At 43.7% G+C, this 24,709-nt stretch overlaps 1 protein-coding gene across 3 annotated transcripts in view; it reads left to right on the top strand.

The window, feature by feature from the left end:
• Nucleotides 1-24,709, top strand: part of MRPS27 (mitochondrial ribosomal protein S27) — a 133,210-nt gene that overhangs the window by 95,619 nt on the left and 12,882 nt on the right. For all 3 annotated transcript variants that reach the window (XM_068248287.1, XM_068248297.1, XM_068248305.1), the window contains 2 exons: nt 8,368-8,510; nt 20,878-21,036. In XM_068248287.1, the coding sequence (XP_068104388.1) occupies nt 8,368-8,510; nt 20,878-21,036 (302 nt within the window). The remainder of the gene's footprint in view (nt 1-8,367; nt 8,511-20,877; nt 21,037-24,709) is intronic.

The raw sequence follows: 24,709 nt of genomic DNA, 5'->3' as shown, positions 1-24,709 counted from the left end.
CAGTGGCACAGCCATAGCAGCTGCTGTAGGGCCTGTAGCTAATTGGGTCTGGTGATCTCAGTCAGGTATTGGGGGCTCTGCTAGTGGCCTCATGGAGAAGTGCAGAATAGTGAGCGGAGCTCTGGAAGGAAGAAATGTAGCTCTCTGGTATGTTTCCATTGCTGCTCTGCCTCCCCAATAGGTAGGCGCATAATATGTTTCCATTGTTGCTCTGCCTCCCCAATAGGTAGGCCCATAATAATTACTATGAAATTTTTCGTCGTGTATGCTCCAGCATCCATTTTTTGTAGTACTGGGATACTTCTAGCTACCAATACTGTGGGGCTGCCTGGGGCATAAAGGTACCTTTTACAATTTTTATTTTTATTTTTTTTGGGGGGGGGGGGGGCTATGCTATGGGGTCACATAGTGTCTAGCCACACCCTTGTTTATATGCTTAATTTAAATTACCCACGTTTATTTCAGAGACATTTCCTGGCAATGTTCTCTCTAGACTGCAGCAAACATGCCATGACTGAGTGGCTGTCTCTCCTGCCCTTATGTTACAGATAATAACCCAGTTTAGCAAATATACGCAGAAAATCTAAAACAGAAAATGTTTTAGTCAGCAGATCGGTGAGCTGTGTGAGGAGGACTCTCCATTAAGCTTGTGCTGTGTCACAGTCGCTGTGCACAGGAGAGAAACCGTTTGCCTCTGATCCATTCACATCATATTACATTGACAGTCTCTGAACCCTGTAGCCTATCCTGTCAGGTCCTGCTTCCTGCTATCTTGCAAAATCCAATTGAACAGACTTGTCCAATAGAGGCCCCGGGGGGCTCAGTCTGCCACACGTGGCTAAATATAGGAGAGCAGATGAGCAGCGTCTGTGAACTTTCGACTGATCTTTTCCCCTCTGAGCCTCGGATGCCATTTTGGAATTGGGAAGATGGCAGTCAGCCCGGCTGTTTCCAGGAACACATGGATTTTATTGCGCGGAGCTGCCGCCGCCTGTTCCCTAGATAGAGGGATTGTTTTGCCAAAGGGGAAAAATAATATTTTTTTTGTGGGACGAATGAAGGTGATAATTGCTCTGGAGAGCTGCACTAGGGCCTGGTGTAATGAATACCACAGCAGCTGCTTCTTCTGAAGATAAGATTATTCCCTGCAAGATGTGTAGCGTTTTCTTGTACTAAAGCCAAGGCTGAAAGTTCATACCGCTGCTCCGCTTGTCAGCGTATAATTATGCCGGATTTTGTTTGTCTGCAAAAAAAAGCCAGATATGGCTGAAAATATACCATTTTAATTAAAACTGTCTAACTCTTGGAAAATAGGACAGGCAAGAAATGTTACTGTTTTTTTTTTTTTTATACAGAAGCTGAGTTTCCTGTGAATTATAGGCTGTAGAATACAGAGTTGAGTTTCAAATCAGCTGCTGCTGATTGCTGTCTGCTGTGGTTAGTGCTATAGTTGTTGGCAGCATCAACAGAATTACCTAAACTGCAGTATAGTAAAGCAACCACAAGAGGTCACGGTCTGTAATGTGCTGTGATGATCTCTATGGTATTGTGATTTCCTGTATTTTTCTGTATTTTTTTTCTCTGTTCTACATAACCTGCATTTCCTGCTGGTGGTGTATGATATATCTCTGCATATTTTTTTTTCAGTAAAGAGTTCTAACTTGTTACACTGGGCAGGGACGGTTTAACCGCCGATGGGGCCCCGGGGCAAAGGTAATCCTGGGGCCCCATCCCCAGAAAAATTACAGCCACTGGCCAGTCGCTGAGACCACCCCTTCGGGGGCAGAACCCCTCCCTGCTAATTGATCTGCGCTAACAAATATATCCTCTAGCGGGGCCCAGCATGAGAGCAGCATTTGTACTTTAACTGTCTCGGCTGCTGTGCTGGAGCTGCTTGCCCGTCTTCATTCCACTTCCTATGTGATTAATCATTAATGCCAGAGCTGAAATGCCGCATCTCTGTGGCACAATAAGATTTTAACCCCCCAAAGTCCTGGGGCAAAAATCCATGACTTTCCGGGTTGTGGATCTTTCTGCCCAGGGAGGCAGAGCCTTGTGCTGTAGCTCTGCCTCGAGTTGCGTCAATCTCCGCAGATCTCCGCCCCTCTCAGTGAATGAAGATTGAGAGAGGCGGGAGAAGGCAGAGATCCGCGGAGATTGACGCGAGTAGAGGCCTCTACCCAGAAGGAGCCCCAAATCTTGCCCCGGGAATTTTCGGGGTGATTAAGACCTCGTTGTGCCGCGAGAATGTGGCATTTCAGCTCTGGCATTATTGCTGAAGAGGACTTCAAGGTAAAAAGAGCTAGTTTTTTAAGCTTCAGACTCTCTAAGTCTAAAGCCATATAGACAACCTATACTAACCTTCGAAAAGTCGGCCGGTCAGAGCATCTTAGCTGAGGATGTAGTGGATGTCCAGGTGATCCTCAATGCATTGTTACCTTCCTTACCGTTCTGCACAGTGGTCCTTCTCCCCATCGTGTAGCAACAATATGCAACGCGTCTGTACAGTATTCATTACCTGCAGTGACACCTGCAGGTTCAAGTTTAATCCTGATGGGCGACACTAATGTGAGCGCTTCAGAAATCACTTCAAAGTGCATCTAGTGGGAAGTGAGTCTTGATGGTTACATTGTTGGTCTTTTTTTTCTATGTGTGCAGAGATGTACAGAGGCACCGGTAGGATAAAAGTCACTAAAAAGCTTAAAAATGTTTGGGCTGCGGTGGTGGACCAGACAACCCCACACAGACACATGTACTGTCGGAATTCACATAATATACAATTTATTCATATACTCCCAATGAAAGTCGCAACGCATTTCGCAGGCAAGAGCCCGCTTCCTCAGGCAATAAATAACAGGAGCAAAACACAGCACGGAGTCAAATAGTTAGTATATGAATAAATTGTATATTATGTGAATTCCGACAGTACATGTGTCTGTTTGGGGTTGTCTGGTCCACCACCGCAGTCCAAACATTTTTAAGCTTTTTAGTGACTTTTATCCTACCGGCGCCTCTGTACATCTCTGCGCATCTAGAAGTCCACCCTTGGTGGAAGGGTGACATACCCTATTTTTTCCTCCTATCCACAGAGAGCGACGTCCTAATCCTGAGTGGGGACAGGCTTGTTCTCCCCACCTGCCTTAACAGTGGTTACCTTGGAGGTAACCCAGTTTTGTGAGTATAATACTTACATTTCATATTTCATCCCCTCTCTGTCTAATACATACTACACTATATTGGGCTCTCGGTCTTCTACCCTTATATTTTTTTTCTATGTGTTCTTTACACCTTTCTAATTTAAAGGGGACCTTAACCATGATGGGGAAAACAAATGACACTTATCTGGGGTTTCCCTAAGCTCCCTGCAGCTATCCTGTGTCCTTGCCGGCCCTCAACTATTCTCCGGTGCCCCGTCACAGGTTAGTTTTGTTTTCGGCCGACTGAGGGTCAGCCCCTGGCCATGCACATCCTTGTACGCATTACCATTGTCAAGCATGTCCTGCGCAGGTGCAGTATGAGGCTTCTGACAGTGGTAACGCATCAATAACCCAAACCCAGTGGCGTAGCAGCAATAGAGCATGCAGAGGTTGTGACCACACCGGGGCCCTTGGGCTAGAGGAGCCCTCCCTCAACTACTATTAGGTCTCTATTGGTCCTGTGCTGGTAATGCAGTTATCACTTCTATAGATGCTTTGAATAGTAGTGAACATTAATAAAATGGTATCCTATTCCCATTTTACACATTTGACTCTGTGGCTTTCCTTGGCAGGTGTTGTTGAGCTGTACTAATTGTTGTGTATAGAGTGCGGGGGGCGGGGGGGGGGGGGGGGGGCATTGTAAAACTTGTATTAGGTCCCCATTATTAGGGGCTCCTTATATTCACAACTGCCCAAACCCACCCTCCTGCACCAAATTCTCGGGCACTTATTCAACTCTCACGCACGTGCATTGGCAGTTACATAGGTACATAGTTATTTGAGTTGAAAAAAGACATACATACATCATGTTCAACCACAGAACATCACCTTGGAGGACTTTGCCTTGAGTTTTTCTCCTAGTTCCTTAAAAATCCTTTTTTAGGACTTTCCATCTTCCACTAACCTTGTCATTGGTACCAATGTGCACCAAGCCAGCTGGGGCCTCCCAGCCCCACCCATCAATTTGTTTATGCGCTCCGACACATGCCAGACCAGAGCACCTGGGAGACAGCAAACTGTACAGCATGCATGGTCTCTTCAACATATTACCCGATCTGCCCCGGTCGCCTGATAATACAATCACCAACCCACTAACATCTGCCTGGCCTTAGCTGCACTCCTACTCCTATTGTCAATGGCACCTAAACAGAATATCAAGCACCTGTTAACTAGGTATACCTGAAAATAAACAGTTCAGTACGTATGCAGACTTGTAGCGAGAGCTTTGGGTATGTCATTATCCAAACAGCAACTAGATATTCCGATTTCAGGTTGGCTCATTTTGAATGACCTGCCATGTCTGGCAGTGAAATGTAAAGGGCATAAAAATTCCAATAAAAAACGATTGAAATCGAAATGTAAAGGGCATTTTTATAACATTAAGTTACAGAATGTATTGAGTAGCACTGATAAATCATGTTTTCAACAAAAGTTTTGCTTTTCTTAAGAGTATTCTGAGCATTAGGGAAGCTCATGTGTGACAGATTTATCAGGAAGTCAGTAGAATATTGCTAGAATTAAATATACTGTAAATACTAGACTATAATTCTAGAAATGTAGGTCTGACTCACTAAATAAAAGTTCAGGGGTCGCCTTATACATAAGTCACGAGCAACACTGAGCACACTGAGTAATGTGTGTATGACCTCTACGTCACTGTCAATGGCACAATCATTCATCCAACCACACAATCCCGCTGCCTGGGTGTCACCCTGGACTCGGCCCTCTCCTTCACCTCCCACATCCAAGCCGTAGCTAGGGCCTGCTATTTCCACCTACACAACATCTCCAAGATCTGGCCTTTCCTGACCCCAGACACTGCCAAACTCCTTGTCCATGCCCTCATCATCTCCCGCCTGGACTACTGCAACTCCCTCCTGTCAGGTCTCCCTCAAAACCGCATAGCCCCCCTACAATACATCATGAACGCAGCAGCCAGACTCATCTACTCCTCCCACCGCTCTGTCTCCACGACTCCCCTACGCAAATCCCTTCATTGCCTTTCAATTCACTTCAAAATTAGCTTCAAGGTCCTATGTTTGGCCTACAAATCCATACACAAGTCCTGCCCAACCTACATCTCTGACCTGGTCAGCAGATATACACCTGGCCGCCCACTTCGCTCCTCCAACAACCTCCTCTTAACCATCCCACGCATCTCGCACTCCCATGCACGACTGCAGGACTTCACTAGAGCTGCCCCCATCCTGTGGAACTCTCTCCCACTGCCCATCAGGCTCGCTCCCACCTTCAAAAAAGCACTCAAAACTCACTTCTTCAAGGAGGCCTACATCAACTCAACACTGCCCTAATCCTTTCTGCCAATAACTTCTTGCTGCACCCCCTCCTTTGTGTCACCAACCCCTCCGTCTAGATTGTAAGCCTTTGGCAGGGCCCTCTCCCCTTGTGTATCATACATGACTGTGTGCACTTTACCCAGAATTTGGAACTGGTAATTTTTACCACTACCACTCCAGTGTATGATCTGGCATTGTACTACTATCTGCATTGTGTTGTGTATCTTATTGCTATTACCTGTATTGTTGTATCTATTGTCTATTACCTGTATTGTTCTGTCACCCCTGTTATCATTGTCTGTAACCCTATTTATTGTACAGCGCTGCGTAATATGTCGGCGCTATATAAATCTAACAATAATAATATTATTAGTGACATTCTCATTTGCAGCAATATACCCAGTGCGAAGTGACACTTTCTTGATAAAGGAAATGCCAAGAAAGCACAGGTGTAATAGCCCTAGCAACAACAATTAACAAGGAAAGGGGCAGGGGGGGGGGGGGGATACTGGGTTGCCGGAAGGGGGTGAAAAATTGCTGCGCTTGGGGACCTGGTGGAGTTATTGGCTGCACTCAAGGGACAGGAGGGGTTAATGGCTGCAATACTGTATGCCGTGCATTCATTAACCCCTCCTGGGCCCCAAGTGCACCTGTCAATTCTTCCTGATCCTCAAGTGCAGTCATTAGGTTTGCATGGTAGACTAATACTTGAGTCAATAAAAAAAAATTCCAGCTTACGCGGGTCAAATATTGGAGTAGACTTACACACGAGGTTGACTTATATTTGAGTATATGGTAATACAAGTGACTTCATTTAAAGTACAGTTTAACTCCATTTCTGAGACCTGGTTTTGTCACTGCTCTGACCGTATGATGCTTGTCATAGAGGTGAATTGTTCTTTTGTCTTGTTCATATGATTATACTGTATATTTTATATAATTATGTTTATACCTTTTCTTGTTTCCAGGTTAAAGGGAACCCGAGGTGAAAGGAATATGGAGGCTGCCATATTTATTTCCTTGTAAATGATGCCAGGTGTCTGGCAGCCCTGTTGATCTTCTGGCATAAGTAATGTCTGAGTCAAAACCCTGGAACAAGCATATGGCTAATCTAATAAAAACCTGAGTCAGAGTACTTGATCTGCTGCTTGCTTGTTCAGGGTCGATGGGTAAAAGTATGAGAGACATGGGATCGGCAGTATGCCAGGCAACTGGTATTGTTTAAAATAAATAAATATGGCAGCCTCCATATCCCTCTCACCCCAGGTTCCATATAAGCACTTTGATGTCCTTTGAGGACTGACATATCTGCTATAAGGAACTAAGGATCCTGAACAGCTCTATATGGATGGCCAATGAGATGCAGAGGAATCTGAGTTCTGCTGCTCAATGCAACAGAATTCTGAAATTCTCTTTTGGGCCCTTTTCCACTAGCAATCGCAGTCACACACGCCAGGGATTGCGACTTTTCATTCATTTTGTTATGTGATTGGGATTTTTGATTTGCATTGCATTATCCCTCTTAAAATTGCACCAGAAAGTCATTGCGATTTGCAAATTGAATCACTATAGTGGAAAATACTTCTCATGATTTCTATAATAAAGTAGCAACCCTAGCGATTTAAAAATCACTAGTGATTTGCGATTTTGCGATTCAGCTGCAGTGGCAAAAGGCCTTAACTCTTTTTTTCTGTTTTTTTTTTTTTTATAGAACAAGCGACACCCATGCTAACCTAGAAATAAAAAACACATATATAAGTAGATAAATACTACTTCTACTTACCTAACAGATATATTGTGCTATCCACATAATGATTCCTGTGAATTTGAAGAAGGAAAAATATGAAGGAAAAGCAGAGAATCCTATTCTAGGCAGTGGCCATCTTGCCAAACTAATGCTGACATCATATCCTCCCTGACTCTTGTTTCCCCCCCTCCCTTCTCTTGCTCATTGTGTATTTATTAGCTGCCCTCCTCCCAGAGTCTTCAGACACTCCCACTGAGGTGTATTCTAATAACTGCACTGAGTCACCTCAGCCTTGCTTGTAAAACACAAGTAATCAGAGGGTGTTTCTGATAAGCAGCTAGGCAGGGAAATAAATGGAAGAGGAGGAATATATTATAGATAAAAAGAACTCCCAGCATTCAACTCTTTGGCGCTGTTTGACACTAGGGCCAGTGCTCCTAAAGTATGTGATAACTACAAACCATAACAGCAGAAAAACTTTTGAATGCAACATTAGCATCTTTATCACTTAATACACTCAGACCAGTTGCTGTTGAAATTTGATTTTTATGGTGACAATACCACTTTACTCTCTTTCTCGGCCTCTAATAGGAATAAGGGCAAAATCGCAAATCGCTAGCGATTTTTAAATCACTAGGGTTTGCTAAATAACATAGGAATCGCGTAGGTATTTTTCATTACCACGATTAGATTTTTACAAAAGTGCAATCACACTGCGGAGCGATTTTTACAGCAATTTTGCTGTGCAATGCATTGCATAGCAAAATCGCGATTGTGTAAAAAAATATAGGGACTTACTGAATTGCAATTGCTAGCGATTCCTAGTGGAAAAGGGCCCATAGGGCAGAAAACATGAGGGCAATCATAAGTGAATATCCCAGCCTAATGCAGAGCAAGGACCTCTTGTGGCACAAGGTGTTAGTAGTGTTTAGGGTACAGGATACAAGTCATCCCGGTGGAGGGGAAGGAATAGGTTGGTAGGTAGCTGGACTCAAACACAGTTTTAGTTTTTTTGCCCTACTCTGTCTTCCTCAGTTTGTGTTTTAATGTTTAAGATACAATTTGTGATTCACACTCAACTGTTTTCTTGCTGATTTTTTTTTTTTGTTTTATTGTTTTGTAATAGGAAAAGTAGAGTTGTCCCAAGGTTTAAGGGCTGTCTATACTCTTATGCCCTTGATATGGAAACCTGGTTACTTTCAAAGAGCTTTGGATGTGATGGAGAAAGTCTCTCAATTGCCTGGAGAAAGCAAGATAACTAAAGATGCAGTAAGTGGGAAACGGCAATTCCATGTTCATGTACACAACATTGTTTTTGTTAAATTGCAGTAAAGGCCAGAGCCTGAATGAAGTGGGCATTCCTCTTTGTGATGATGTCAAGCATTTAATTATGTTTATTACTCTTGGTATAAGAACAAAAACTCTGAAGGTGCTCATCTTTTCAATTTTCTCAGGCAGATTCGATCATTATGATCGCATCTGCCCGTGAGGGATGCCGCTACAAGGCTACTCGATAGTAATCTCTAGCAATTTTCTTCTGTAAGCAATCAAAACTATTGATTGCTCCAGACAAAAAAATCTCGCTGTATAGGGGGCTGTCAGCTGTAGGGTTCAGGAAGTCCACTCTTGGCCCCACCCTCTTTCCCCATGTGACAGCATTCTATACCTGCTCATCTGACAGTGCTCTTACTCCTCTCGTGTGCTCTTTTGTTAACAGTCCTACAGCCTTGGTGCATGCAATGTCATTATCACACACATGAATGCACATGTGGGGTTTGGCAGGCATATACAAAAAAAGGACATCTGGAAATTACTAATATTTTACTATTGAACGCGCTGGGTAATGCAGATAGTAAAATATTGGTCATTTTACTGATATTCTATCATCTCTTTACTTCACCTTCCTGTCTCACTAATCCTCCCTACACCTACTCCTAACGCTAACCCACCGCTACTTAAAGCGGATCCGAGATGAAAAACTAACTATAACAAGTAACTTGTCTATATATCTTATCTAAAGTTTAGATAGTTTACACAGCAAATCTAGCTGGCAACAGCTTTAATAGAAAATTATTATTTCTTCCTGTGATACAATGAGAGCAGCCATGTTCTTTGTAATCATTACACAGAGGCAGGCTTATCTGTATCTTGAGCAGAAAAACCTAATCCCCTCCCTCCTCCCCTCTGCTTCTGAAATCTCTGGCTAGTAATACCTCCCCCTCCTCCTGCCCAGACTGAGCTCCCATGAGCCCTTGCTACTGTCTGAAAGTGCCTTGGCTCTCTGAAAACCTGTGGGCGTGACTTGTTTAGTTTATAGGGAATTAGAGTATTAAAACAAAAACAAAAAAAGTATTTGGCTTGAGGAATGCCCTATAAACAATAGGAAAGGAACACAATAATGCAATGAGTAAAAGTTCATCTCGGATGCACTTTAAACTTAACACTAACATACTCCTACTCCTCACACCTCCCCACCTATGGCTAACATTAGCACCCAATAACTTCTTTCCAGACGCCATCTGCACCGCAATCTCCAAATGACTCATTTGTTAATGATTTAGTCAGTTTGCCCATTATAAAATCTTTTTTCACCCTGATTTACGTTCTGTATGGCTGATATTGTGGTGAAACCCCTCCCACAATGTGATGTCAGGACCATGGTCCTGACAGTTTGCTGTCTGTGCACATTGTGGGAAATAACAGCTAGCAGTATCTCCCTCTGTGCATAGAACTCTCAGGCTGGGAACACACTAGGCAGAAACGCTAGCGTTAACGCACCTAGTGCAAGTCAATGGGCCGCATAAAAACAACGCATCTGTTTGCGTTCTGCAGTGTGTGGCATGTTTTGTTGCATATGGTGGTGACGCAGGGGTATTGCATTTTATTGCATTTTGTATTCTTTTATTTTTTCTAAACAAGTTTGATGATGTATTTCCGCTTCCTGTTGACTTCCTAGTGATTTGCATGAAACACATTAAAAAATGCATACAAAACGTATATGCAATTTATATATGCGAACCGCAAACGCATTCAAATTCACGTAAAATGCATAAGCAGGGAAAAATGCAAGTGCACAGGAAACGCACAAATGCATATGCTGCAAAACGCAACCTTCCCCGCACTGCCTAGTGTGTCCCTACCCTCCGTAATGAATATTCTGTACAGACTACATTGCAGGACTAAAGAGGTCACCACCAGGGATACATTTCAGAATGTAACTCGGGGACAGGAAGGATTTAACAATGGGCAAATGCTGACTAAATAATCTATACATGAGTATTGTAGACAATGAGCAATTTTATTCATTACTAGTTGACCTAAGCCTGTTTAAAAACAGGCTCTAGGTCTCTTCACGCCGCCACCGCCGCCAGTCAGTTCGCGCACCCGCCCGCCGCGCACACACACAACGCCCACCCGCATGGCCAACCCGCACTGCGTCCTGTCCCAACGGCTGTCAGTGCTTGACATGCACAGTGGCGCAAAGCACTGACACAGGGACAGACGCAGGGACACTTGCATTTTATTACATAGGATGACATTTTCACTACAGTTCTTCTTTAACTCTGTGCATGAACCAGATACATAGAAATGTCCTCTTTTGCTGTGCACTTGTGCTACTTTCCTATAGGATATATAACCTAAACCTGTCATGTAGCATTGTGTGTGCTGTCTCATACCAGGGTAATCCTTTTATGCATATCTGCCGTCCCCAGGGAGAGCCAAGCGTAGTCTGAAGGCAAAGCATTGGTAGTGTTTTAATCCAGTATTCTCCAGAAAGCAATGAACTCTTAGCAGTTAGCTGCATCTTTACTTGCTTTCAAGCACTTTTCTCTGGCTCCAATTTCCTGTCCTGCTCTTAAGAAATCCCTCTGGAAATTGAGTCAGCCACACTGCAATTAGATTTCATGTACTGAAAGGATCAATCTTTTCAGCTAAAAGACTTTCATAGGAAAATATCTGTGTAACACAAAGACCAGGCTTCCTCTGCTCTTCAGATAAACAGAAAAAAACACACTGGGGCTAATTCATCACAACAATCCACAGGCAAGCAATGCATCGGTGTAGCAATTGTCTAGGAATCCGAGTACTTGCTTCCTCTATCAGCTGAAACCTGATTGGTCCATGGAAATGGTCCAGTTTTTCTAGTTCTGTTGTTATTTTTTGATTGTTAAGCCACACTATGGTACCAGCTGTTTTAAAAGTTAGAGATGCAAAATCTTTTTTTTTTCCCCTTAACAATAAAATGCTACTGAACTTTTTTGGGGTGTAGACAGGGGTCAAAATCAGCACTCTTAATTGGTCCGCAAATGCACAGCTGTAATGCACAATATGTTCTGACAGTTTCTCTCAGGGCTGGCATTGTTTTCCTGCAGTAGCTCCTCTTTGGGATAACACCAGACTAGTGATGGTCAATGAGATTCAAATAATTTCGAGTTGATGCAGCATTATGAAAATTTTGTATGCAGCTTGAAAATGAACCAATAAAATCCAGAGTAAAATTAAATTGATCCATTTTTTAAGATGCAAAAATTTGCATACAACATTTGCATAATCCAGCATCAACTAGAAATTATTTGAATCTCATTGACCAGCCCTAGACCAGTTATAGTAGCCTTTTCTCCCAATGTTCATCAATGAACTCCTCCCTGGAATGAACTCTGCAGTGTGTCTACTTCCTGCTTTTATGAAAACAGACAGAGGGTTAACATGCTGTATTTACAAATTAGCTGCTCTGCCAGGGCAGCCAGCTGACACAGCTGAAAGAGCAAATTACAGTTGTGATCAGTCACAGATGTGGGGAAATTAGACAGGCTAAACTCTCTAAATACATACAGGGTGCATTTCTCTCTGTTTTCCTTCTTTCCTATGCAACAGTTCAGGTGCACTTAAAGTCCAGTGTTAAGAAGCATCCTATTTAAAAAAGCGCCCTTTTCACTGCTCCGGCTGTGTCTGCAGCAGCCCAGGATAAATAGGATGTATAATACACCTGAGGTGGGTTTCCGTCAGGCACCGGCCATGTGTCTGGTACAGTGATGAGACTGCTCCTGTAGGGTGAGTATATATACTGTAGATAAGATGTTGTGGATATTGATGTGATTTGTAGCCCAGAGGCTGCACTGTACCTTCTGTCACATACATATTGCCAATCAATGCCGCTGCTTGCTGTCTTTGGCTACTGGCCTCCAGCATCTATCACAGATAGCTGCCATTATGCTGGGAGTGTTACAGGGAACTGGTAGCAGACACACAGCCTGCTTCTATTTATCCTATAGAGACTGAACACTTGGCCTATGTGAAGATGCTCAGGATGTTCATCTAGGCAAGTTTTCTTTTTCATGAATAATTTATAAATTGCTAGAAGGCCCTTAATACTAATCACAGTCTATCTAATGCAATATGAGGAAAGGACATGGCTCTGCCCCTAGCAACCAATAAATGTTCATTTATGCTTTTTGTCCATCTCTCTCCTTAGCAATACATGCTGAAATCTGATTAGTTGCTAATGGAAGAGTTTGTTTTATATTTGGCTTTTGTTTTAATAACTTACCCTTAGTGGTCTGTGACTAATGGAGAGTAAATCTGCATCCCGTGTTCCTCTCACTACAGGATTCCTTTAGAAGGATGCTAAAAATAGCTTTTAGCTGCTGTGAAGATCGTCTATAATGGCCTGAATTTAAATGAGCCAGGGACAGTGTTTTCAAACGTTCAACCTTCTGCTGTGCTCACAAAAAAAAATTCTTTCAGCAGGACCAAGCCATTCCATTGTCTTTACATATGCCAGTTACTATAATTTCCTCCTTTGAAACGCTGCTCCCTCCCTCAGCAAAACCACCATGACATTTTTTTTCTTAAGTGTTCTGAAGCTCTGTGACCACCCCGGCGGCCCTCCCCCAGCTCAGCAGCCATGGCCTAATAGGTAGATTCTGAGCTTGAGGTGGGCCACGGCAATGCGGATTGCGGTGGCCACAGAGTTTTGGAACACTTCAGAAAAATGACCACAGCAGTCTTGCCAAGAAAGGGGGTGGCGTTTTATAAGGCCAGGCTTTGGATCCTATGCCTGGCCTACAAATCCACACACAAGTCCTGACCAACCTATATCTCTGACCAAGTCAGCAGATACATACCTAGACACCCACTCCACTTCTCCAATGACCTCATTATAACAACCCCACGCATCTTACATGACTGTGGGACTTCACTAGAGCCGCCTCTATCCTATGGAACTTTCTTCCACTGCCCATTAGGCTTGCCTCCTCCTTCAGCTCCTTCAAACAATCTCTCGAAACTCACCTCATCAAGAAGGCCCATCCCACCTCGTCGATGCCCCAACTCTGCTTACAACGTCTCAACGCAGGGCCCATCCTTTTGTGTCCTCACCCACTCCTTTGTAAGCCTTTGTCAGGGCCCTCCCTCCTTGAGTATCCTACCTGATCGTTTATTCTGCTCACAGTGCACGTAAATGACTTGGACTACTACTCCAGTGTATGATCTGGCATTGTATTTCATACTGCTTATTACCACTATTGTGTTGTTTGCCACCCCTATTATCATTGTCCGTAGCCTTATTTATTGTCCAGCGCTGCTTAATATGCTGGCGCTATATAAATATTAATAATAATGGTAAGCAAGTGAGTTTCTGCCCTCGTCTCCTACCGATTGTAATAGAGCTGGTAAAGAGCTGTACTTTAACAATGTTTAAAGTAAATGAATGTTACAACTTCCCTATATCTTTATATTCCTGTATATCCATATGTAACCCTGTCCTCCCATTGATGTCACAGCCTAGGCTGTTTAGATATCCAACATTCTCCTCCCAGTGCATTCTGGGACCAGGAGTTATATCTACTGGCTTCAGAACAATAGCAAACAAACATTCCCCAGTGATGCACCTGCCAGCAGTAAAGATGTACCCACCTACTATAAATATCAGAATGTAAATCAGGGCTAGGAAAGACTTTACAGTGGGCAAACACTAAATCATTTATGAATTAAGTAAAAATAATGAAGCAATTCATTACATAATTTTTTCTACAGTTTCTCTTTAAAATGTGACGCTATTAATACAGTATTATGTGGTTGGCATGAAAAGTTTGACAGGATCAGTTCCTTTAAAAGTGGTCATGCAAAGATGGTATGGTATATGATTTCTGTTGTTTTGTGTACACTGTCCCTTTAAATAGCATTATCAAGCGTTTTCAGGGTAAATTAAGCTGTGCAGGAGTGACATTTCTGCGTAATCCCGTGTGGCGACTTTCTTAACGTTTACAGCTGTCAGACGACTTTATCTTCTCCCACTGTGATTAAAATATCTGCATGGAAATTGGATTATACAGGTCACACAAAATTCAGCTTAATTTGTTAGAGCAAAGTTATATTTTCACATTTCAAGAAAAGTAAAAAGATTCCCCCCCCCCGCTAATTTTAAATGTGCCCAGTGCACTCTATACATTACCTGCTCATGGCCTCTGCTTGCTCCAAGCTCCCTCCACTGTCTGTACACGCACTTCACGTGGTTGCCTAGAAACAAGGGCACATGTGTGATGTCACACACACATCCTTACTAGGCAACCACGTAAGGAAAGTGTATGGACGGCGGAGGGGGCTTGGAGCAAGCGGAGGCCATGAGCAGGTAATGTATAGAATGCACTTGGCACCGCGGAGCATGGTAACCTCTAAACAACCACCTCACACCAATTGGCGTGAACGCGGCGGCTCCCCCAGGACCGTGACACTCGGCTGTCCCTGAGAGGCTCAGAGAGCGATCGGCTCTCATAGGCTGATGTCTATGAGAGCCGATCACTGCGATTGGCTGGCGGGGGGAGAGCGGAAAGTATTAAAAGTAAATAGAAAGTAGCAACATTTATAATAATAATAAAAAAAACCATTACAGCAGTGATCAGAGCCCTCCAACAGAAAGCTCTGTTGGTGGGCAGAAAAGGGGGGGGGTGAGGTATCATTTGTGTGCTGCTTTCTATGGCTCTGCAGCAAGCTCTTAAAGCTGCAGAGCACTGAAGTGTAAAAAATAGCCTGGTCATTAGAGGGGTGTAAGCCTACGGTCCTTAAGAGGTTAAACATTGGGGGGGGGGGGGGGGGGCAGCGTTGGGTCGGCGAGGTGGTGGATGCAGCATCGCTAGGCCGATTCCTGATCAATTTCATCATGTAATGTATGGGCAGCCGACCGAACAACATCATATGAAAACAAACACCTCCTATATTTTGATCAAGATCTTCCATGACTGTTAAGGAGCTGCCCGATTCAGGTCTTGCCTTTGCTGTATTGGTCCAGGTCAGGACTTTGGCTAGGGCAACCCAATACTTAGTTTGTCGTCGGCCACATTTGCTTGTGTTTTAAATCACAGAACTTGAACTGACATCATTTTTGCAGTGGGCATGAGCCATGCCAAGTACAGTTTTACAAAAAGAACGTCTAGAAGCCACATCGGTAATGTATCACTTCCGGACAGTAGGTGGTTTATGCAAATCATTATTGTTTTCTGTGTTGCTTAGTTGTGCTTCAACTAGCAATCAGATGACTAGGCAATTTCCTTTAATTAGGGTCCTTTCACGCTGTATAAAAAGCATTGCAGAATACTTCTGCTTGTCAACTCACTGCCCATACAAGTCTATGGGGCTTTTCACATTTCTGCGTTGTAGCGGACCATGTTATTCTAACTCGCTGCATGCATGCTTTGATCGGGACCCATTCCTTTTGGGTGACAGTTGTCTATCTAGCACTGGCACCCATAATTTTCAGATCTTGAGGTTGATTCATTACAACTCCCTGGCGTTCAATTGTTGCGGACTTTCATCCGCAGGAGGGCTATTTAAAAAAAAAACTTGTTTTAAATCATGTAGCTAGCACTAGGCTAGCTACATCTGTCCCCTGATTGTCCCGGTGCTGTGTCCTGCCCCCGATCGCCGCCGGCTATATTTACCCCTCTGGGATCCCGTGAGAGCCGTAACTTCTTCTTTCAGCTTCGGTCGTCACTATGGCAATGATCGGACATGACGTATGACGTCATGCACAGTCCCGATCCTCGCCATAGCGACACCAGGTGGTGATGGAGAAGAGGCTACGCCAGCGCAGGCTCTGGCGGGGGGTATGTATAACGCCGCTGATTGCGGCAATAGGACCACACATATAGCTAGCTAAGTGCTAGCTACATGATGTACAAAAAGTTTATTTTTTTTTATTAAATCTCCCTGGGCCATGCTATCCCCTCCGGTGGTAATGGACGAGCTGAGCTTGTCCATACCGCTCAGCAGGTTAACCATTATTGTGCTTGTGGGTGCAAGTTAATTTTAGCTTGTGCCTGCTACGTGCAGTCCTGGCAGCTTAGCATGCGCTCCTAAGTGACGCCCAATCCTTCTCAGTGACGCGCTCCATACTTGTAGCGTGACCGCGATACTTCACTAGCGCAGCCGCTACTACGTTAATTGGCGTTAAATTAACTCGCACTGACGAGCGCATAATGGTTAGTGAATCAACCTCATTGGAAGATGCTTACTCCCTCTAAATGACCCTAGACTCTGCGTATATTTTTCTCTGTTGTGTTTTAATTAAGGATATGGAGAAAGAAGTGTTTATCCTACTGTTTTATATTGTATACAGTTAAGTGATTTATGATTCCAGTTGGTCTTTAGTTCACTTCTCTAGGAGAGCACAACATGTCTTGGGGATCCTGCCGAGTGTATTTCTGTTAGATCATTTCCCTAATGAGCAAATGTAAAAAGCTGTATAGAGTGCCAACATGCGGCAAATACCTCCTCTGCCACTTTCTTCTCTGCTGTCAAGGTTCTGTGTCTGCCACGTTTCCCCAATGTAATGCCTTCTACAGACTGTAAGCGGAATGCAGATTTTCACTTGGCCCAGAGCCCAGTCTGTCTAACTTTATTTCTAGCCATAAAATTGAAATATAAAGAGGCTGATCTACTTGCAGTCATATTTATACCGCAGCTTTTTGGGTTTATCCAGTGCTTTGACTGATCATGGTGAAAAATAGTGTGATATAATTTAGCTACTACTTAACCTACTACTTGTTACTTGTGCATACAGGTCAGTGCAGAGGCAACACTTGAGTATCAGAGTTTAAGACTACTAATTTAAAGGGACTCTGAGCACTCATTAAAAATGAAATTGTGACTTACCAGGGGCTTCCTCCAGCCCACCGTAGGCTGCAAGGTCCCCCGGCATTCTCCTGGTCCTGGCTGGCTGCTCCCTTGGGGCAGGACTTGGGCCTGAGGTCATCAGGCCTGCTTCCCGCTTTGCAGATCCACGTCATCCTGCCGGAAGGCATGAGAGTCCTGTGCATGCGCGGATCAATATACCTCAGAACCGCGCATGCGCTGGACTCTCACTTTCATTTTTAATGAGTGCTCAGGGTCCCTTTAGGCTGCTTACACACTAAGACGTTACAGGCGCACGTTAGTGCACCTGTAACGCTCCCCCAACGCACGGCTATAGCCGCGTTAGACTGTTTGCACATGCGCAGTGGGGGCGGAGAGGAGGCGGGGAGAGCCAGCTACAGTAGCCGCGCACATGGCTGCTTAATATTCACTGCACTGGCGGCCGCTGATTGGCCGGCGGGACCACGTGATGCGGAGTGTCTCGCTCCGCATCATGTGGTCCCGCTGGCCAATCAGCGCCACTCTGGGAGACATTATAGGAATCGAGCCGCCTAATGCGGCTCACTCTACCGTCCTCACTTGCAGCACCATACGTTGTGTTAGGTGCACGTTATGCGACCTTAACGTAGCACCTAACGCAACGTCTTGGTGTGCAAGTAGCCTTAAAGCAGACCCAAACTCTTGCACAGCACACAGTGAAAAGTCTTTATTCCACATATAGTTTCTGAAGATATTCAGTACTCTGTGTTCTGTGTTTGTTTAGTCAGATCAATATGTGTAATTAGTTCTCATCAGTAACTGTGAATAGACTGCAGTAGAGCTCTTCAGAGGCACCTCTTCCCAGACAGTAAACAACTGAGGGTTAACGTTTTCAGTGCTGCCTGCAAAAGTGAAACCAAGTAATATTGTAATGAAGATGGTTTTTATTCCATAAAGGTTATCATGCTGTGTCTAATCTTTTAGAGCGGGAGGGATGTTCTGAGTTTAGTTCCACTTTCAAAATGGAATTTGAAGGTATGGTGAATTGTGCTCCAGAGCTACCTTATTGGTCGGTGAAGCCATCAATTACACAGGGAAGGTGTGACCAAATTTGTCTCTTAGAACATGTTCATTTTATTTCAGCAGCCAATATTGTTAGAACTCTTTTGATCTTTTTGACATCTAGTTTTCCACCTCGATAACCACTTTGTATTTTGTATTTGTATTGAATTGTTCGGGTATGAGACGGGTGCATTGTAAATTTTAACAATTTTTGTTTTATTTTGTCATCAGGTCTTTGTGTTTTAGAGCTTAATCATTATATAGATCATTATAAGTACAATGAAACAAATATGTTCTGTTTCAAGAGGAACTTAAAGTGAACCTCCGGACTAAAAATCGACTCGGCAGCACTGAAAAGGCCTGGTGTTTCTTTAACAGTTTCACAGTATCAGAACTTTGTTTCTCTTATCCAAGCCTCATTTTTAGCTGCACAGAAGAAAACTGCCCGGGCTTTTTTCCCCTGATGCTGTGCAAAGCATGATGGGATTTCTGATATTGTTGCTCTCGTTCTGCTGTTTTGGTGCAATTTATTTTTATTTTTTTACATTTTGAATTTGACATTTGAAGCCTAGTGTGTGCAGCTGGGAGGGGTAATCAGGTCACAGGACAGTTGGAACTGTGTCTCCTGCTCCTTGTCACCTCCTTTCAACCAAAAAGATGGCGGCCCCCATGACAAAGATGGCAGCCCCCATGAATCACAAACATTTGCCTGTTCTTTTAAAACAGGGTGGGTAAAAAATTATATTACCCATCTATTCTAATTAACATAACTAATGTAACTTAATGACAGTATGTTTGTTTAGGCTGAAGTTCTCCTTTAAGCCCAGGATTGAACGTCATTCCAATGAGAAGTCAATGCCCCCTTTTCACTAGAAATCTTCAGCTTTCTTCGAATAGATCATCAGGGATGTCTGTGTGGCTGATATTGTGGTGAAGCCCCTCCCACAGTGTGATGTCAGAACCATGGCCCTGACAGTTTGTCTGTGAACCTCATTGCATTGTGGGAAATAATGTGTTTCCAACTGCCAAACAAGCAGTATCTCCCTCTGTTCATAGAAACCTATGTACAAGTAAAACCTCCATTATCCGGCACCAACGGGGATTGCCTGATGCTGGGTAAGTGTAGTTTCTGGTTGCTTGAGAGTTAATCTTTAAACTAGGCCAAGCTAAAAAACAGTACTCCACAGTAACTATACAGTACCCCACACTTGTATAGTTACCATAAACTCTGTATTAATGTTGAAATGCGGTAATTACCGTAAAACAAATTAAGACAAAGGACAGGCTTACAGTAGGAGGAATGGTAGCGCTTTCAAAACTCATACCTGAATGATTTGTTTTTACTTTGCATAGATGTGCAGAGCTCCAATAACTACTGGACTAAAGTACACACCAACACTCATTACAGGCACACAGGGGGGGACATAGCTTCAGTGTGGGGTGAACCTATACCTGAATGATTTATCTGCCATGAGATGCAGAGCTCCAATAACTACTGGACTAAAATGCAAACCTGGCTTACACTACAGGCAAAGGGGGATGTTAGCTTCAGTGATAATATGTGCACAAATTATAACCTAATAGACTTCCCCACAGCGGTGACGTGCAAAGGACAGGCTTAACTTAATGTGACAGAGGTTTATTACTGTGTAAAAGTAGATTTATGCATCCTGCAAGGACATGATTTTTATTTTCTGGTTGCTTGAGACTTCTGGTTAACTGAGTTCTGGATAATGGGGGGTTTACTGTATAAAAAAGAAAAAAAAAACTTTTAGCCTATAATATTGTTAGTGGGCTTGTTTTTAGATCGTAGCAGTTGGTGCTTTTTTTCCTTGTCTGCCAGCAGTAAAGATGATGACCTGCAGGCAAAGGAACAAGAACAAATTACATGGCGAATATCAATATTTTCTTAATCTTTCCTATATTCTTTTATCTTCTCAATTTTTGATTTGTTTTTCCTCCTACTACTAACTAAAGTTCCTCTTTAAAGTGGATCCGAGATAAACTTTTACTGATTGCATAATTGTGCCCCTTACATATAGTTTATAGGGCATTCCTCAAGCCAAATACTTTTTTTTAATACCCTAATTCCCTATAAACTAAACAAGCCTCGCCCACAGCTCCTCCAGCGCCAGAGTCCCATGTAGCAAGTGCTCATGGGAGCTCAGTCTGGTGAGGAGGAGGTTTTTCCTGAAGGAGGAGGAGAAGTTACTAGCCAGAGATTTCAGAGGCAGAGGAGAGGAGGAGAGGGGAGTGAAGTTTTCACAGGCTGAGGGCAGGAGATGCAGAGCAGCTTGCCTGTGTGTAATGATGGCAAGCAGAATATGGCTGCTCTTGTATCACAGGAATAAATAATCATATACTGTTGAAGCTGTTTGCAGCTAGATTTGCTGTGTAAACTATCTAAACTTGTTATAGTTAGTTTTTCATCTCAGATCCACATTTAAGCTGTGTTGCTATTTCACAGATGGACACTCTTAAATCAGCCTTGGACTCTGCCATTCTGAGTGCATCTGAGGAAGTTTTACCTGAAAGTGCTGAAGCTTCAGAAGCCGCTCCGGAGTATCCAGAAGACTGTGAGGAGACCGAGGCAGACAAGCTACCGGAATACCTTGCAAGATATCAGGCGAGTGCAAATTCAACAGCAGAGTCTTTAATATGTAAATAAATAGTTGATATTCCCAGGCTGCTGACAGTCTTTTCTTTCTGCTCCGCTGCCTCTGCAACCAAACACATCAGCATCGCATTCAAATCACCCTCAGCAGGAAATTACTCTGGAGAAATCTTCTAGTGAAGGTCACGTGCGCCATATTTTATCCTGTCTGCCGGGACCCGTCCCATCCTTCTGCTTTCTAATGTCTTACTAGCCATCGCCATCCTATCAGCTTATGTAATATGTCATTGCAGATCCATTGCTCAACCTTGAAAGCTGTTTTATGTTAACACAAATCACAACCCAAATCTACATCAGAAAATTGTCAGAACGTCTTTACTGAGTGATCACAGCAGTGGAGCTCAGAAGATGACAACTCCCCTCTTTTGCCAAGGCTAGGGATTAGGAAGAGAGCGGCGCCATTGTTTGGTATATGAAGTGATTATTACTGCAGTTAGCATCTGTGGTGCAGGGCGGCCAGTGACACCTATCCGGGACAAGTACTTGTGGCTTCTTCTTCATATAACTCATTCAGCAGTTAATAGCAAAAGGAACAGAACAGCTCTGCTGTTGAGTGCCCACACATGACTAGGAAAAAAACGATGCCAGATGAGTCGTTAAAGTACCCCTGACCCATTTTTTCCCAACTTACTTTTAATACTGTTTTATTAGTGGTGCTGTGACATATGTCACAGCACCATCCTCCCCCTCCAGCACCTCCTGTGGACCCCGCTCTGCATAGTCGTAATATTTGACTGAGCAGAACGTCAAATATGGGCGGCAATTCTCCTCTCTGCCTGTCCTTAGTTCTGATGTCACAGCACCATTAATAAAACAGTATTAAACGTATGTTGGGGAAAACCGCCTCAGTACCAGCAGTCTCTTGCCCTTTAAGGACCAGAGATCGCTGATACAAAAAACGGGGCCTACCGATGTCACGCCACACGCACCCGCTACTACCGCAGATCACGCTGCTCTCCCGTCACTGAAGCTCACTCGCTACGATAGCAGAGCTCTGTGAGCCGTTTTCATTGGCTCCTGACCCTGTGATCAACGTGAGCCAATGAGGTTGGCTTACAGTGATCACGGGGTCAGGAGCCAATTAAATCAGCTCATGACCGGCTCACAGAGCTCTGCCGTCATAGCGACGGCAATTAAATTAAAGGCGGCAGAGAAGGGTCTGTAAAATTTCTATAGGAATATTTTCACCAAGACCAGATCTGAAAGATTATAGTGATGTTGAACCAATTAATAAATTACAATTACCCAGATCCCTGCAAGCGACAGCATACCACTGCATTGCTGATCAAATTTCAAGAAAAAAAACTCAGCTGTTTATGCATGCCGAAGCTTTGAAAATGTATGCATCTTGAAAATCGACCAATCGAATTCCACCTCGGAAGGATTTGATTGTCCATTTGCAAGCAGTATAAATTTTCAAAGAAAATGTATATCATCCTGCATTAACTTGTAATTATTTGCACCTCATTGACCATCGCTAGAGGATTTGAGAAATGCAGTTTCATAACAAATGTTAATTCTGTCGCAACTGACTTCCATTTTCTATGTACTACAATATGGCAGTTTTGTTTGGCGCGGTATACCGTGGTTTGATTGTGCATGGTAATCATATCATTTACCGGTTTTCGTGTGGGGAGGGGGGGGGGGGAGCGGGGCGTCCCAACGGCGGGCGCACAAACAGTGGCGGGGTAAACACATTACCCCCGCCAGTGTGAGTAATTTGGGCGACGTCAAAAGACGGAGCACCAATTGCTATAAAAACATTGTAATTCATCTGCCAGCAATAGCTGGAAGCTGCATTACATCTTTCACCACTATCCATGGCGACCCGGAGGGGGGAATAGTATTTAACGTGGCCAGGACTTAAGCAGGAGCAAATCTCCCAGCAGCTTAATCATATGTATGCCGAGGGAGTGGGGCACATCTGGCTATCACACTGGTGTGTGTGTATGTGTGTGGGGGGGTACATTATTTAATGTAGGGGTCGGGTTCAAATAATTGTATTGTACCGTAGTACTTTTTTTAGACAGTTATGATACAGTGAATTTTCATACCATTGTAACCCTAATGGCAGTAATACCACATGATTCCTTAAAATAAAGAATTAAAAACCATATGAATTCTTAAATACCACATGGATTCTTAAAATAAGAAATCCATCTTTAAAGGATACCTTTGTCCTAAAATAATGGCAATAATGACACCCTGCTTATGTATGGGAAGTAGTGCAGGGGCTTACCACACCTCCTTTGCCCCAGCGTCAGCCTCTATTTCCCTGCAAAATAGGCTGTTCTGAAGTCCGGGTCAGCGCATGCACAGTATATCCGCGGCAGTACACGCACACCCGACTTGAGATCATCGAGAGCACAGTTACATGGTACCCAAGAGGACATACTGCGCATGTACGGCGTATTATGTCAAGGTTAGAGGGCACGCGCGCCTGGTACGTCTTCCAGCGGGAGTGCGCGCGCTCTCCAATGGACGTACTGTGCATGCGCTGACTCCGCCAGCCAGGACTTTGGAACGGCCTGCTGTGCAGCAAAACGGAGGCTGACACCGAGGCGACAGAGGCGCGCTAAGCTTTTGCACTACTGCCCATACCTACAAAGGGCTTCATTTTTTACCTATTTTTAGGACTAAGGTACCCTTTATTATAAAGCATGAGGTGAAAACCTTTGTAAATTGACATGAAATGTGCGCTATTTTGCTGTCTGTAAAATATCACCATTGAGGAAATAATATCACAGTCTTGGTGAATGGAGCCCAGTATATGATTAGATTGTGAGCCCCTCTGAAAGACAGTTAATGACGAGACTATATACTCTGTACAGAGCTACGGAATATGTCGGTGCTTTATAAATACTAAATTATAACCACGGATCGCACATTTTTTATATATATTTATGAGATGTCCAATAAAGAATTATGATATTTTATTACATTTCTCTGTTTATGGCATAATTGGAGTGCACACTCTCAACCCTTTTACGAAAAATGTTCAATTGCCTAAATGATAATAATATATTCCTTGTTTATAGTGCCATAGAGAATGATGACCAGCGCCTGCCCCAGCTTCTAACACAATTTGGCCCTACAGTGTGTGAGGCTTGGTGGTGTATTCTCCACAGTCAGCATGCAACGCATGAGCTGGCGTGGAGGAGGTATACACACTAGCACCAGGAAACAGGCTATCCCTAGTGTAGTGGAGGGGAGGACTGACTCCAATAGGAGATTGTGGCGCACAGAGCCGGTGCAGATCTGACAGCCACAAACAATGCTTTCGTTATAACGTCTCAGCGCAAAGTAGCGCTGAGCGCATAAACCAGAACTGAGGAGATCAGGACAGGTAGACAGAATGAACGCTTGCTAGCTAGCGGCTACTTAGCGACAGCAAGCGTCCAAAACCAGACAGACTGGAATGAGGCAGCCAATGCGATGCGGCGATGGCGTGCCTCACAAAGACAGGACAGGACAGTCAGAAAATAGCAGGATTAAGATAGATGAACGTAACACAGATAAATATACAATAAGTATGTTTTCCTAGCGTATTACAATTACAGCTATCAATGAAACTATTTGTAACGTCTGACTAACATATGTATATATCGGCAATGAACCGATATAT

This window comes from Hyperolius riggenbachi, chromosome 1 (assembly GCF_040937935.1).
Source record: "Hyperolius riggenbachi isolate aHypRig1 chromosome 1, aHypRig1.pri, whole genome shotgun sequence".
Lineage (NCBI taxonomy): Eukaryota > Metazoa > Chordata > Amphibia > Anura > Hyperoliidae > Hyperolius > Hyperolius riggenbachi.
Note: the sequence above shows the minus strand (reverse complement) of the source record. Positions and strands in the feature narration are given on the sequence as shown.